At 42.3% G+C, this 16,830-nt stretch overlaps 1 protein-coding gene across 7 annotated transcripts in view; it reads left to right on the forward strand.

The window, feature by feature from the left end:
• CPEB3 (cytoplasmic polyadenylation element binding protein 3) overlaps positions 1 to 16,830 on the forward strand; it is a 177,158-nt gene that overhangs the window by 116,791 nt on the left and 43,537 nt on the right. For all 7 annotated transcript variants that reach the window (XM_067710007.1, XM_067710005.1, XM_067710004.1 and 4 more), the window contains one exon: positions 14,040 to 14,158. In XM_067710007.1, the coding sequence (XP_067566108.1) occupies positions 14,040 to 14,158 (119 nt within the window). The remainder of the gene's footprint in view (positions 1 to 14,039; positions 14,159 to 16,830) is intronic.

The following is a 16,830-nucleotide window of genomic DNA, read 5'->3' on the forward strand; positions in this document are numbered from 1 at the left end:
TGGGTCTTTGTTGCTGTATGCAGGCTTTCTCTAGTTGCGGCGAGCAGGGGCTACACTTATTGTGGTTCGCGGGCTTCTCATTGGGTGGCTTCTTGTTGCAGAGCATGGCCTCTAGGCGCATGGGCTTCAGTAGTTGTGGCACTCGGGCTCAGTAGTTGTGGCTCGTGGGCTCTAGAGCGCAGGCTCAGTAGTTGTGGTGCACGGGCTTAGTTGCTCCGCGGCATGTGAGATCTTCCTGGACCAGGGCTCGAACCTGTGTCCCCTGCACTGGCAGGCGGATTCCTAACCACTGTGCCACCAGGGAAGTCCTGTCTCTCTCTTTTTTTTTTTTTTTTTGCGGTACGCGGGCCTCTCACTGCTGTGGCCTCTCCCATTGCGGAGCGCAGGCTCCAGACGTGCAGTCTCAGCGGCCATGACTCACAGGCCCAGCCGCTCAGCGGCATGTGGGATCTTCCCGGACCGGGGCATGAACCCGTGTCCCCTGCATCAGCAGGTGGACTCTCAACCACTGCGCCACCAGGGAAGCCCTCTCTCTTTTTTTTTAACCTACAAAGTGGAAACAATAATACCACTTCTGGGTTTATGAGGATTAAATGAGACAGTGCACATAGGATACTTTCTTAGAGCTCAGATATCATTCAAGACTTTTTTTTTCTTTTTTTTTTTAAGCAAGGGAGAGGTTAGGTTTAGTATTTGGTTTTGGTTTTTTAGCCAGGGTCAGCAAAACCGTTTAGCTGTTTTCTGTAATCAAGCTCATAAGAAGTAATAAGGACCATGAACTCCTAAGATAGTAGCATTGAGGTATTACTAGAATGAAGGGAGAAAGGGACCAGTGGTCTTACTGATAGATTAAATCATGATGGTGATAGATTTGATGGCAGGGTTGTGCTAAAATTCCTTCCACTGAATGGGAGAATCGTGACACTATTGAATGTGAGGGAGTCAGCAGAGGGAAAACCAGTTTGGTGTAGTGTTGAAATGTTCGAAGATCTGTAGAGTTTGGTATGTCCTCACATCTTATCTGAGAGGAAATTCCTAATGGGCAGTTGGAATTGTGGCTAGGGAGTTTCGGAAAAGAGTCTGGAGCTGGAGGTACACATCTCTTGCGAATCATCTTTATAGCGTGGAGGGAAAAGAAAATGAAAAGCCATTAATAAGTAAGTTTTGTCAGGAACCAGAAAGAAAAAGAGGACATTGCAGTGGAGATGCAGGTGAGTGAAGGACTGGGGGTATGTCTGTGGCTATGGAGGTGCAAGGAAAGAAGCTTCAAGAAAGAATAGTCAGCACCATCAGATATCACAGCGTTATTGAGAAGTCCTTCATGGAATAAAGTTGCATGTGGCCCTCTTGTCAAGTACATGATCATAGTAATTTCTATTGTTATCCTAATTCTAGGCCTTAATACTTTAATGAAGTAGTAGAAGCAGAACAAAGCAATCTGGCCACAGTGAACAAGTGTTATATTATAAGCAGTGAGAATAATCCTGCCTCCCTAGTGGAGCCAACCATCATCAGTTTTGTTTCCCTCCAGTCTTTATTCATATATATCTTTTTTTGTGGGAGTGTAATAATAGCAGAGATACAGTTTTCCATTCTCCTTCCTCCCAAGTTTCTGCTTAATTTTCATAGTTTTTAAGTGGCTGCCTAACCTACTGCTGCACCATAATTTACTTGCTTGTTGGTTATGTAGGCTATTATAAATAAGGCTTCTGTTAATATATCCTTTTGTGTGTGGTTTTCCTTTCATAGTATTTTCTTTAGGATAAATTTGCAGCAGAAGCTTAACCAGAGTTAAAAGAAATGAAAATCCTAATGACTCCGGATTTGATATCACATGGCTTCCCAAAGCAATTTTCTTTATGAAGTTTATGCTAATTTGGACATCTGCAGCACATTTTCCGAGTCAGATAAATGGTACATTACAGTTGTGGACTTACCTTTTTGCCTACGTGTTTGGAATATAATGGACCCCTGCAGAAGCCAGGAACCACATCGATATGAATCTTGTACATGAAACATTTAAACCTTTTCCTCTTAGGTCTCATCGGTCAAGTCCTGGGTGTTCTTGGACATCATCTTCTGTCCTTCTCTGCCTTACCTTCTTCTCTGGCCACACTGACTCCTTTGCTATTCCTTGAGGTAAACTAAGGCTTCTCAGGGGCTTAGTACTTCCTTTTATCTAAAACCATCTTCCCCCAAATTTCTGAATGGACCACTCCTCTCTTCCCTTAGACAGACCTCTGCTCAAATGACACCTTCACAGGGAGACCTTTCTTGACTTCCTCATCTCACATAGCAGCCCCTCTACCCTCTTACTCTCTGTACCTCTTACCCTCATTTTATTTTTCCTCAAAGTACCTATTTTATCACAACCTGAAAAAAATTATATGTGTTTTTCTGCTTTCCAGATTGGAATGTAAGTTTTATGAGAACAGGGATTTTTATGTTTTGTTCACTGCTCTATACTCAGTACCTGCATCAACAGCTAGCCCTCAGATGTTTGTTAATGGATGAATTTTATCTTTGCAAATGATGAGCTCATTACTTGTAGAGTCCATCAAATTTTAGAGTTGCCCTAAAGATCGTCTCATTCTAATTCAACCTTTTTTTTTTTTTTTTTTTGCGGTACGCGGGCCTCTCACTGTTGTGGCCTCTCCCGTTGCGTGTGCTCCGGACGCGCAGGCCCAGCGGCCATGGCTCACGGGCCCAGCCGCTTTGCGGCATGTGGGATCTTCCCGGACCGGGGCACGAACCCATGTCTCCTGCATCAGCAGGCGGACTCTCAACTACTGCGCCACCAGGGAAGCCCCAACCTTTATTTTAACCTAAGACTCAAAAGAGGTGATGTGTCTTTTCCTAGGAGCGCACAGCTCTTATTAGACAGACTTGAACTGGGAAGACTAATAGTTTATACTATTTTACCTGGTGAATTACCAAGAAAATAATTTTTGTTTTGCTAGGGTGTATAATTTGTGGGAAAGGAAGATAGGTTTAAACTATATAATCTGATAGATTATGCTGTTATTTACAGGGCTGGATTTTATTCAAAAATTAGCAACTTAAGCTATATGACCCATGGCACACTTTCATAGCTATTTAAAAATGAAAGTGATCCTTGGCTTTTTCCTGAATTCTTCTGTTCTGTTGGCCACACTGACATAGCTGGGGTATTTCCAAAGAGCTGGTTTAGGCTGAGGCTATAGGTCTGAGCTGCCCTTTAGCTATAGCTTAACCATGGGATTTTGCCTCTGGGGTGATACCACACCATTTCTGGACATGAGGATCAGAGGGTTCTCTTGTGCTCCTTCAAATTGGGGAAGTAGTTATGAGTGACAAGGAAAGCCCAAAAATAGGAGCTGTGACACAACCAGGTGTCATGGAGACTGTGCTAGGGGGTGGCAGGCTGCGAGGATTTGAACAGCGGGAGCTATTAATTCTTCATTGTAATGTTCCACATTATCATGACTCAGCTCTTCTCTGCATGTGTGCTCCTCTCTGTTTGTGCTTCCAGTGGGCGAATTGTTTTCATATTTCTAGTTGGAGTCCAGAGAGAGGAAATCTGATTGGTTCCGTTCATCTTTTAACCCCTTGCTGTGACATAGGCCATCCTAATGGTAGTGGCCTTAGAATCTCTGACTGCTTAATAAAAAATAAAAGAAGCAAATGGTTTAGCTCTGCTTCCTCGAGCATGGGACTGGGAATGTGGCAGCTAGGAAGGTAAGTTGGGCAGGGCAAACTTTTATGATGGTAGATGTGCTTAGCATCACCTCCTTCATTGCCTCCTGGGAGAATAGCCCATGTCCAAAGTTGCTGTTACTGGAGCTACAAAAAAAAATGTCTACCTACCCTGAGCCTTCTACCCCTGCCTGGTTCTGAACCAAGCAGCTGCTCCTGATACTGCCAACAAACAGTCTTACCTCTTGTGGTGGGGCTGGGGCCAGGGAGAGGAGCTGGCATCTCCTGGGCAGTGAGCGCAGCTACACTATACCACTGTTGGCAGAGACCTCTGGGGCAAAGGCAGGGACAGCAGCCAGCTGCAGATGTTGGACAGGCGATTGGCCACATGGCTCTGAAGCTGTGTTAAGTCGATGGTGCTGGCATCCTCAGCCCATATGGAAGCCAGCTTCAGCCCTAGCAATTCAGGTGCATAGCCAGGTGGATCGAACAGTAACAGTCATGCATATTTATGCGAGAGTGACCCATGCCTTGCGCTCTGATGATTCCCTCCCACCTTGAGTAAAGTGTGTACTTTTAAGTGGCTGTTTCTACTGGTGATCACGTATTTCCTGTACACTGGTCAGGCTGACTTGACTGCCAGTCCTTGTGACCAAGGTCATTGCAGGCATGGAAGTTTATACAATACCAGCATGGTTTGTGAACCTGTCATAAGCCGGGCCACATGGGATTCAGACTGACTTTGATCTGACCAGCTAAGGAGATGCTGTTTGAAGAACAGGAAAGAGGACTCTACTTGAAATGGGCAAAATAGGTCATTGTGAAGCTACAGTGGGCTGGATTCACAGCATCTCTTTCCTTTTTCCTTCAGTTTGTCTAAATCTGGCTTTGGAAAGGAAAGTTTTCAAACTTCACATTTTTTTCCCTTGTAGCGTAACTTGGATGAAAATAAGTCAGTGTTGTTTTAGGCCCAGATTCCAAGTTTTTCCACCTTCTGAGTTATATAAACTGATCGAGTTGGGAACCTAATGGAGTTTTAGCGTGTACTTAACGTTTTTCAGTTTGTAAGCTTTTGAGTAATACTCGGCCTTTTTTTTTTTTTTTAATGCAGGTCCTGGCTTATAGTACTCATACTCTTTGGTGAATTATGAATCCTGTATTTTAATATTTGACTGATTGAAGTTTTTGCTCTCCGGATGGATTTTCTCATAAAAACATGGAAAGTGTATTGCAGAGCAGCAAGAGTGGACTTTTTGTTCTGTTTTGTCCTGTTTTGAACAGATGGAGCAGCATTCTATTGTTGCTTTTAAAAGCTTAGCACACCCTCAGTTTAAACTGTTCTGTTAAACATTTCTCTCTTTTGCGTTATATTAAAGGGGAACTGTTAGAGTTAGTGTTTGATTTCAAAGCATTAATAGTTTGAGGGACTGTATAAAACGGAATGGGCAGAAGGAATGTACAGGCCACAGGACAAAGCTGAGCAGCACTTAAATAACATAGACATCTTGTACTGTGTCACAGCAGTACTTGTTGTGCTATCCCCAGGCAGAGGTACTGGAAAGGGAGGGATGCTTGTTCAGTTCAGAGAAGCCAAAACCACCCCCGATGAGAACTTTCTTTTGAAGAGAGTAAAATTCAGGAACTGAAATGCCAGCTGCAAATTTGGTAGGCTGAGGCAGAGAGAATGTTTTAGAAGAGGGCGTAGCTTGGGGCAGGACTTGCTGACAGGAATTGGATAGGGCTAAGGCTATGAGCAAGAGAGACCAAGAGAGGATGTATCATTTGAAAGAGTTCAGAATGGGAAGCTGACTGAGAGGATCTGGTGAAACATTTTGAAAGCTGAGAGCAAAGACTTGGGTTGTCTTTCAAAATAGAACGGGATAGCCTTAATCTTGAGGAGAAATGGTGACGCCAAGAAAACCCATTGGCAGCAGCGTTAAGAACTCATCAGAGGAGCGTTGAAGTGCAAGGAGGAGAAATTAGATTGTCAGAGTTCAGGCAATCTACAAGCAGGGCTGGACTAAAGCTTCATCTTCAGGGAAGCGTCTACTGGGTTAAAATGTAGAATTTGCCAATTGTTTGATGCTGCGTGAGGCAGAGCAACAAGCAGTGGGGCAAGAACTAGATATTTGTGGACTCAGACATGGGTGCCAGCAGTTACCAGCTCGATGACCTTAAGCAAGTTATTTAATCCCTGAACCTCAGTTTACTCATCTGAGTTAATACTGCTCATTGTTATTAAAAGGGTTATGTGAGACAGTGTACATATGCAGCAGCACTTAGGCTTCATAGAGGTTAAATAATATTAGTGTCCTTCCCCCTGATGAAAATACGTTGTTCAGTAAAAATAAAACTGCCCAACTAGTTTGACCAGTTCCTTCCCACACCCCCAGTCTGATCTCAGTTTTCTTGGTCAGGTGCTTGTTAGAACTGACTGTGACTAGAACTGACAGATTTGGCAGACTTCACAAGGACCTCTTCATATAGGGAATGTGTGGTTACGTAAACAGAGCAGACTTTAAGCCCAAATGCCCCAGGTCACTGCCCTGGACTGCAGGACTTTACTAAAAACACAGGAAGTAGACTGCCAGTTTTCAACTCTGGGGTGGTTCTACCCATCAGACTTGTTTTCTCGTCCATTCTCACCTTCTCCCACCCCTGCCTGCCAAGCAACAAGCCCACCAAGAAACAGTCACTAGTGTAATAGAAAACATGAAACAGGCTTGAGCCAAAATGTTTGAGCCTCAGCTCTTTGTAGTAAATACAATCAAAGAAATATGTTTGGTTCTGAATCCAAGGGGAATGTTTAGGCATCCATGGACAGTACCTGCTGAGCCATCTCTACATCTTAATTAGGCTAAATTCTTCCCTTGAAATGTCCTTATCCAATTTTTCACCTAAGATCTGGCTCCTGTGCCACTACCAACAGAAAGTCTTCCCTGATTTCTCTATCCATGTCTTCTTCACTGAAAGATCTGTCTTCCTTCTATGAAATCCAACTTTTAAAAATACGCTTAGAAAATACTTCTAAGGGTCCTGAATGCATTGTTCCTAAATTAGAGTTCTCTTTATACTTATTCTTCATGACCTTCATGTACTGGTTTATAAATTTCTTGAGAACAAGGACTTGCTCATGTCAGAATTCCCCTGCATTGCCTAGGGTGCATAGTAAGTGTTCAGTCAGTCTTGGAGATCAGAGGTTCTCATCCAAGAGGAGAATGAATAAGGAATCCAGTTCAGAGACTTACTGTGTTCTCCAGGCAGCAGACGGGGTTGATGAGCTGCTTCATCTCTTCCCACCTGGTACCCCCAATCCTATACTCTTAACTAATGCACACTACTCACTGTTTTCCAAATAAGCCAATCTTTGGCCCTTTGAAGCCTTGGCCTGTGCTGTTTCATGAACTTGGATTGCCCTTGCTTCCTAGAAAAGCAGTTGTCCTCCAGCCCAGATGTGGCCTTTACTGTATGACTTTCCCTGATGTTTGGGCACCTCTGCTCCATTTGTCTCTCACCAGTGTTTTATAGGCTATAATCCCAACTAGCACTTTTCTTGTTGTTTCTCAGTCACTTATTTACAGGCTGAGTTTTTCCAGGGCAGGGTTCTTTCTTGACTTATTCATCTTTGTAGCTTCAGTGCCTAGTGTCCTGCCTTGTACCTCCTAAACATATTTGGTTCTATTGAATTGAATCCAAAGGCAAAGACTCCTGAGGCAAACCAGGTAGGTCCTCTGACCTGAAAGCCAAGGTCAGGGAGAATGTTTGGAACAGACTTCCTGTGCCAAAAATGTCTGAACTTATTCAGCTCTGGCTGGAGAGGTGCCCTTCAGGTCTCTCTAGGAAGGTCACAGGAAATCAGGGAGCCTGGATTCTGTGCAAGGAGCGATCTCTCTCTCTCTGTCCAGACCTTGGATCCTTCCTTCTGGGGCTGACCTCCTGTCATCAGAAACCAGTCCTCCCTTGTCAGTCACCATTTTATGAATGTAGCCATAGCTCAGGGCACAGCTCTACAAGTTGGAATTGTTTTTCCATTGTAGTTGCTACTTAAAACATATAAATCACTAAGAGCATTAGTTGATTTTAAGAACTATTAGGTCTTTCAGAAGACCACACACCTCTTTCAAGAATAAGAGAGTATATTACCCTCTTCTCCAGAGAGACCTGTGGTTTCGATTTTTTTCCACAAATTTTTCTTTTGAAAAATTTCAAGATGTACAGAAAAGTTGTAAGAATAGTACAGTGAATGCCTATACTGCCTTCCTCTAGGTTCACCAGTTGTTAGCATTTTGCCACATTTGCTTTCTGGTTTTTTTTTTGTCAGTATGTGTATATATACATACATATTTTTTGATGAATCGTTTGAGAGTAAATTGTAGACATTAAGACCCCTCACTCCTAAATGATTCACCATATGTCTTCTGAGAACAAGAAGTATCCAGATTATTCTAGTAATGTCCTTTAGAGCTTTTTTTGTTTTTAAATCCAAGATCCAGTCACAGTCTCGCCATACATTTAGTTGTCATGTCTCTTTAGTCTCCTTTACTTTAGATACCTTCCTAGGCTTTTTGTCTTTTGTATCATTTGAAGAGTTCCTGCTGGATGTTTTATAGACTGTCACTTAATTTGGAATGATAGGTTTGTTTCTTCATAATGAGATTCAGGGGAAACACTCTTAGCAGATGACGTGCTGCACCGAGAAGGACATAATACGAGAGGCACATGATGTCAGTTTGCCCTGTTGTTGGTGATGTTCGGAGCGATCATTTGGTTATGGTGCTGTCTGCCAGATTTCTCCACTGTGAAAGTACGTTTTTCTCCCTTTGCAAATACTTATTCATCTTCAAAGTGATACCTTAAGATAGCATGAGTATCTTGTATCCCCTCCCAGATTTACCCAATGGTTTTAGCATCCATTGAAGATACTTGCTTAAGCTGATGATTACTGTGATGGTGATGTTCATTTTATTAAAGTCTAATTTAGTGAGATCTGCTCTTTAACTCCCTCAAGAGCCTTCATTCTAAATATACAAGTTAAAAATACATTGAAAACAATAAGCATCTTTACTAAATATGATAATTCTATTGACCTAAATAAACTAAAACTAAACTTCTGATTATTTTGAAATTCATCATTTCAGCTCTTCTTAATATAGTTGTTTTTTTTTTGAGCTGAGATTATTTGATTTTATAGCTCTTCTTAATATAGTTTTGGTGGGCTTTAGAGCAAATATATCTGCATAGACCTTAAATTGTAGGACTAAAGCACAGGTGACCACTTCATGCCACTAAACCACTGTCAAATGATCACTGTCACAAAAGTGACAATAAATAATAAATAGGCAAGTATTTATTTGCTAGTGATATTGAAAACTTTATCTCATCATTTTTAGGTAAGACAGTATAAGTGGATAAAGAATGAGGGCTCTGGAAGCTGACCTAAATTTCAATCCCAAATTTAATCTCTAGGTTTTAATCTGAGGTATCCCTTAACCTGTCAGAGCTTCAGTTTCCTTATCTGTAAAATGGTAATAATAACAACTGTATTTACCTCATAGAATTACTGTGAGGTAAAGTGTTTATTATTGGCAAAGTGCGTCACACATTGTAAGCACTTAGTAACTGGTGTTTGTGGTGGTGAAGTTGGTGGTGACTGTGTTTTGTACTAGGGATCAAGTATAAAAAAATTATAACATGAAAACTTATGTATTTAAGAGCTCAGGAAGCTTTGTTTTTGAAAGGTAGCCAAGAACATTTTGGAGGTTGTTATACTCAATGTGTTTTGGGTATTAAGAGGAAAAAAATCTTTAATTAAATTTATCCTTCAAAAACTTGGTCAGATAAAATGGAATTATCCCAGTTAAGTCCGCTCTCTCACTCCATACCTCTTTACCCCAGAGAAGTACATTGGTCAGTTCAGGCTTGTCCAAAAATCCCTCACTGTTCTACCCTTCCTTCCCAATCAATTTGGCACCAGTGGGAAAGCAAGCAGCTTCCTGCTCTGCCCATAATCCAGGGTGGTGATGGTGACCATGCCAAGAGTTCCTACTGCTTCCCCAGAGCCCCTGTTTCCACCTACAGACTGGCTCTGAGTTGAGGGCCTCCCATAGCTCACCACACTTCTTAGGTACTTGGGTAAGAAGGTCACCATTTCTGAAACTTGAGTTTTTATAATCCTGTTATCTCTTGGCTGGCTCAGAGGGCAAGGGAAAACAGAGGGAGGTTCTAACTTTTGGGCCAAGTTTTTTTTATACCTTTCAAACTAACAGAAGAACCTGCCATCATAGTGACAGTTTGAGGAGCTTGATTCATAGGTATAATAGGCTTTTATTTAAAGAGTGTATGAAAATCAGCAAATAGTACCACATTGGATGATTCTCTCTCCTAATAGAACTTGCTAATGATATATGAAAGCAAATATTGTCACTTTATTGATTGTTTACAGTAATATTTATTTAGCCTGTCATTCAAAAACTGTTTTCCTTTAGTATCTAGATTACTTCCCTTTATTCACCAAATGCTCGCACATGCAAAGAAGAAAGTATCTCATTAATCTGAACTCTAATTTTTATAATGAGACCATATGCAAAATAATTTAATTTTATATTATCACAAAAATAACTGAAAATGCAGTAAAAGAAAAATTGACACTTGCATGATATCCTAGTTTTCAAAGCACTTTACGTATATTATCTCACAGCCTTCATCTCCATAGGATAATCTTCATTTTACAGGTAAAAGACCCAAGACTCAGAAACTTTTTTTTTTTTAATTTTTATTGGAGTAGAGTTGACTTACAATGTTGTGTTAGTTTCTGCTGTACAGAAAAGTGAATCAGTTATACATATACATATATCCACTCCTTTTTACATTCTTTTCCCATGTAGGCCATTGAGACTCAGAAACTTTAACATTCAAGTCCATGATTCCACCACTTACTGGGTGATAGAACAATCACCATCAAACAAGTCGCTTAATCACTCTTGAAGTTTCTTTAACTGTAAAACAGAATTTAAAATAGTGACTATCTCAGAGTGTGTGTGAAGATGAAACAAGTTAATACACATAAGGCACTTAGAAACAGTGCCTGGTGCATAGTAGATGCTCAATAAATGTTACCTGTTAGCTGTTATTACTACACAGTCAATAAGTGTTAGGACTAGGACCCAAATCCAGGCATTTTGACTCCTAGTCCAGAACTCTTTCTGTAGGACCATGTGGAATTTGCCTTTTAGTAAATCATTGATTTAATGTCCATCTCACATTGACCTTGTTATTCTTTTTTTTTTTTTTTTGCGGTACGCGGGCCTCTTACTGTTGTGGCCTCTCCCATTGCGGAGCACAGGCTCCGGACGCGCAGGCTCAGTGGCCATGGCTCACGGGCCTAGCTGCTCCGCGGCATGTGGGATCTTCCCGGACCGGGGCACGAACCTGCGTCCCCTGCATCAGCAGGCGGACTCTCAACCACTGCGCCACCAGGGAAGCCCAGACCTTGTTATTCTTGAAGGGACCTTTTTCTACTTTGTTTACTTTGACCTCGAATTTCTGAAGATCAAAAGGGAAATGTGTTTGAAGTTTTCTTCCTTCCTGATTTTTTTTTTTAATCCTCTGATTTCTGTTGTTATCTGGGTTTGGTTGACCTTGAGATATCAGAAGGTGTTTTAGTAGGTGAACGTATCATGAAGTTGTTTTCATGGGTGTGTTGGGGTCTCTGGTGAATTTTGTTTTGGCTGAAAGGCCTGAGGTAGGAGGCAGGGTTGAAGGAAATGGTTGGACGTGAGTTACACCCCTTATCTGTGGTGCTAAGAGAATGTTGTTGTTACTGAGAGTAGCAGCTTGCTGATCAGGGAGGAGAGATGATTTGTTGTAAAAGAGCCATTCTGAAGAAATTGGCCCATTCCCTGGGAAAGGAAAAGAAGTTGTAGGTATTTTCCTTGGTAATAATATTTGTAGCAGGCTTTTGCTTGTGACTCCCAGTTGTTTTTACTCTGTCTATTGCCAGTGTTGTCATTTATGGCTGTGAGACAGGCTGTGTGATTTTGTGGTAGCTACTCGCTGCTATGGGGAGACACCCTCCCTTTCCTCTGATGCCCAAGTTGAACACAGTGTGGGATTTGGTGTGGAAGATTGTAAGAGGTGGGCAGCAATGTGCAGGAAAGGTGCAGCCAGCTCGGTGGCCTTGCAGAGGCAAGGAGCTAGAGAGAACCCCAGCTCACTGAGCTGCCCCGTCCCCAGGCCTTTTTGATGTGCCTGCGCATACTGTACACAGACAGGGTCCTCTCCAAGAGCAAGATATTCAGCACGCCTCTGAGGACCTTTGTGGAAGATTTGCACCAAGATTTAACTTGGTGAGGCAGGAGGTTTGAGAGGACATGCTGAGACCTCCTCTTTGTGATCTTTGCATTTTTTAACTCACTGACCTCTAATATTCTCTTTGGCAAGTGTAATTAATGTTCTCACATTAAATGAAAACATTGAACTTTTAATAGATTCTCTGGGGCTTGGTAATCGTTTGATACTATTTCGAAAAGAGAGGGGGTATGAAGAAATGATGTATTATCCTTTCTAGTTTTGCAGTTAAGTTTTATTGTTCTTGCCTGGCCACCTGCTGAATCCTTTGACCCATCTAGCCTGGGAGCAAAGCCCAGAAAACAGCTCTGGGTCCTGCCATGTAGGCAGCCTCCATCTTGTAGCTCCATACCCATTCCTGTGAGCTCGGTGCTTTCCCCTTCGTATTGGCTTCTGCCTGTTGCATTGGCCACTCCTGGTGTGCTGCATAATGATTGATCTTTTTCCTACTCTGTTTGCTTGGATGCTCTGTATAGTAGATGAGGAGTTGGGGAAAAGGATAAAGAGTACCCATTATTCACTGTCCACTGCCACTGTCATCACGTGCTGCCCAGGACTTCAGAGAGCTTTGCTTCTAGGCCAGTTGATTAGCATCTTTGTTTGATGTGTGAGAAGCTTCTGAACACGGGGGTTCTTACCCTTCTTCACCAGTCACATCTTTCTGGCACACAGTGCGCCAGAGGAGAGTCTTATTGGTGATGATTTCCTTTGAGGTCAGTAGCAGGACTGGGAGTGGAGGTGACAGCTGAGAGACTTAGCAAAGCTGAAGGGATTGTAGAGAGGTTGAACAGCTGAATACTCAGGTTTAGACTAGCTCATCATGGGCCTTTGCTCAGCTGCCATTCATGAATGCCAGTGTAGCAGCAAGTGCCACAGTTGGCCCCTTGAACATCTATTGTCCTCTTTGACGTCTTTGCTGATTCCCTCAAGTCAGATTCCTTGCTTGTCTGGGTTCCCATAGTACTTCTTATTTCCGTTTATCTCCCTCAGCTTTGTAGCAAGAAGTTAATTGTCTAAAAGCCTGTTTCTTCTATCATATAAGTCTCTGGACAGCTGGAACCTAGTCTCGTTCATCTCAGTTTTCCTCATAATCCATAGATTGTGTCTCGTTTGTAACAGTTGCTCGGTAAATCTTACTGAATTGAACTGAACAAAGCTGGCTGTGTCCATGGACATCCTGCAGCTCGTGTCCACATTCACAGATCATGTATTCAGCCGTGAGACAGGAGAATATCCTTGAAGAAACAGAGCATCACCATCAGATATAACATATAAAGACACATTAGCCTATTGTTGAGCTTTTTTTTTGACAACTTTTGTTGAGATATAATTCACAGTTCACCCATTTAAAATGTACGGTTCAGTGGTTTCCAGTATGTTCACAGTTGTGCAATCACCACCACAATCAATTTTAGAAGATTTTCATCATCCCCAAAAGAAACACTGTACCTATTCCCTCCACTCCCCCAGCCCTAGGCAACCACTAATCTATTTTTTGTCTCTCTAGATTTGCCTATTCTGGACATTCCATATAATATGCGGTATTTTGTGCCTGGCTCCTTTCAGTTAGCATAATGTTTTCAGGGTACATCCATGTTGCAGCATGTGTCAAGCCTAGAGCTTGGTGGAAGTTGGAGGGCAGGTGATGCTTGTTTCCTGAGCCGCTGTGGCTCAGGCCATTGGTGAGTCTGCCTGCTCTCATTAAAGATGACCAAACCTATTTAATGGAAATTCCATAGATGTGTTCTGAACTTGCCCCCCTGAGTAATTATGGAAATTAATCAAAGTAAAGTCTATGAGTACCTAATACAGTGCCTGTAATACCCAATACAAGGTAAAGTCTATGAGTACCTAACACATGAGGGTCTCAATGACTCTTACTTCCCTGTGTCCCACTTCAAGTTCTTAGATTTTAGTAAGAATTTGCCAAAGTGAAACAATAGGTAAATTTTTAATTGGTACTTTGAGTTTAATTTACTGATTCCTCCCCCCACCCTTTTGTTTTTGTTCTCCCCAAGGCTATGCCTTTCTGCTGTTCCAGGAGGAGAGCTCAGTGCAAGCTTTGATAGATGCCTGCCTAGAAGAAGATGGGAAACTGTACCTGTGCGTGTCAAGCCCCACCATCAAGGATAAACCGGTGAGTAATATGCAGCTAGCTGTTGCTTTTCCAGAGCACGTACGCAATTGGAATAGCTGATCGCCTTTTCCTTGTCATGGGAATGCTGAAACTAGGATCCTCTTACCCGGGGTGACCTTGCTATGCAATAGAGCTGGACTGCTGTTGATGGGAAGCTCATAACAAATTACTCAGTATTTTGCTTTATACCTTTGGGACCACATGTAAACAAATGTGCCCTTGTCTTTCACTTTACGGCTCTTTTATGCTAATTCCTATTCAGAAACTCTGAATTGAGGTAAATAATGCTCTTAGTGGTTTTGGCAGCTGGTTTCTGTCATTATTTCAGATCAAGGGCAGGAGTAATTTATTTATTTTTTTAAAAAAAAGATCATAATCATCAACGTTTATATGCCTTTGAATGCAAGGCATTGTGCTGGGTGGTACCCATAGCTGGCTAAATAGCGCCTTCTGGGCCAGGAGCTTATAATCTAAAATGGGATAGCTTCAAATAGGGCAGCGGAGGGGAAGGACAGAGAACATGGACCCAAAATCATAGATAATGTACACTTCTACAGAATTTGTGGTTAAGTTTGTAGTTTCTGAGCCAAAGAGTATAAGTCACTAGGTAACAGAAGGAAGACCGCTTCCTTTCTCCTGGCAGAGGGGCTATCAGTGGAGAAGGGGCAAGACTGTTTAGAGCAGAAGAAAAAACTTGGTTAACATGGCAGAAGTAAAGATCCTTAGGAGGTTGGGAGGGGGGTGAGTCTGTGTGTCAAGACTTGGTGCTAGGGGTGGGAAATAGAGTAAAAAATAGTGGTGTGGAATAAGGGACCAAGGCAGGTATCTGTCATGGGGCCGAAAGCATCCCCTTACACCAGAGGTGCTGGGCTTGCTTGACAGCCAGGTTTATTCTCAGAAATGTGTATGCGGAAAGAGTCGTGGTCAGATGTAAAGTTCCCAGTTTGAGTCTTGACTCTAGCATTTAAATATCTTCTTGACTCTGAATAAATCACATAATCCTTGCTGCAACTTGGCTTCCTCACCTATAAAATGAGAAGAAAACTGGTTCCTCTCTGGGATGTTGAGAGGCTCAGATAAGAACAAAATGAATGTGAAAGCATTTGGTGAGGTCGGGTACTTGCACAAGCGGTGCTGTTAGCTCTACATAGTGCTAGAGGATTCAGGAGAGCAGGGTTAGAGCTTATCTACCTAGTAACATATTTTGAAAAGAATGGTGACATCTAGAACAGGGTTTACAATTGGTTGCAAAAAAATGATGCTGGGACTTGGCCACCCATAAGTGGGAGATTACAGTATGTAAAGCAGAAGAGGGAGTTACTAAAGAATGGGGATCCTGAGTTGTGGTACAATAATTGATGCAGAGGAAGAGGCAAGGATTTTAGCAAGTTTGAAAGTATCACTATAATTTTTCAATATCTGGGGCTATTGCCCAATTTTTATAACAACAGTTAACAGCATTGGATAGGGTAGCTATACAGGTAGCTGTATAGGAAAACAGTAGAAAATAGCCAGCTGGGAAAAAGAGTAAGGAGCCTTTGTTAACCTTCGTCTTAATTTAAACAATGTAGAGAGGCTGTGTGTTAAGAGGGAGACATGGGGACTGACTAGAATGGGAGTGTACAGTGTTTCCTCTGAAAAAATAATAAGAAAGCTGCAATAACTTCTAAATCTCTTTGGAGTAATATGAAATTAGACAGACTGAGCCCAGTTTGGCAGGGTCAGATGTCAGAGGAAAATGGTCAACCTCCAGAGAGTCTCTGCCACTGACACATCAGTGGGAGTGGGAGTGAGCTCAGAAGGGTTAAGGGGGGGTTGGTCATGCACTGCAGGAGAGGATTTGAAATATGTTCGTATCTGTAAAACGACAGAGGGGTAGAGGTACATACTGAGACAGTTACACCCAGAGTAGATTAAGAAGCTGTTGAATTGAGGGGAGGAGTCTGGAGGTGAGCACATGGGGCTTGTGTACCTTGGAAGGGCCATGTCACTGGCTATGTGGGAGGAGGTGGGTCATATGTTCCGTCAGGGCAAGCTCACACCAGGGCTGGATGTCTTGTGAGAGGGGATGAGCAGTGGTGGTTGCAGGCAGAGGTGGTATGGAGGCAACACCATTACTGTTGAGTGTTTTCACTCCAAACATGTGTATTACCCTTGGCTTGAAGGACTTTTGAAATTAATTAGTGTAATTATCTGTTTTGGAAATGTTTATAGGGAAACTAACTTTCATTGTTTGTGTTTCTACAAATTTCTGCCTTATTCCAGTTTCCATTTTCTGAGCTCAAGTGAAGCAGTTTTATTGGAGCTTGGTGAATTCTGAATGGTGGCTGCTGATCACGTATTTCTTTGACCCAGGCATACTCAGAATTTCCAGCATAAACAATTGAAATAAAACTTAGGATGGGAAACATAGAAGTCCCCAAATACCTGTAATTCTAATGAACTGGATCCCATTTTGGGTTCTGGCTCTTTTGGCTCCATTTTTGAAACCTCTTTCTTGGCTTCAGCTCCACATCTTCCACTCCCAGCCTCATTTGGTCACACTTACCTACCAGGTTTCGGTACATTCCACCTCATTTTGGATGCTCCCACAGACAGTGAGAGCTGGGTTGAACATTTGGGAGTAAATGAGGACCTGGGCAATAGGTCAAGGTAAAGTCAGCCTCTAGAGC

Source organism: Pseudorca crassidens, chromosome 16 (genome assembly GCF_039906515.1).
Source record: "Pseudorca crassidens isolate mPseCra1 chromosome 16, mPseCra1.hap1, whole genome shotgun sequence".
NCBI lineage: Eukaryota > Metazoa > Chordata > Mammalia > Artiodactyla > Delphinidae > Pseudorca > Pseudorca crassidens.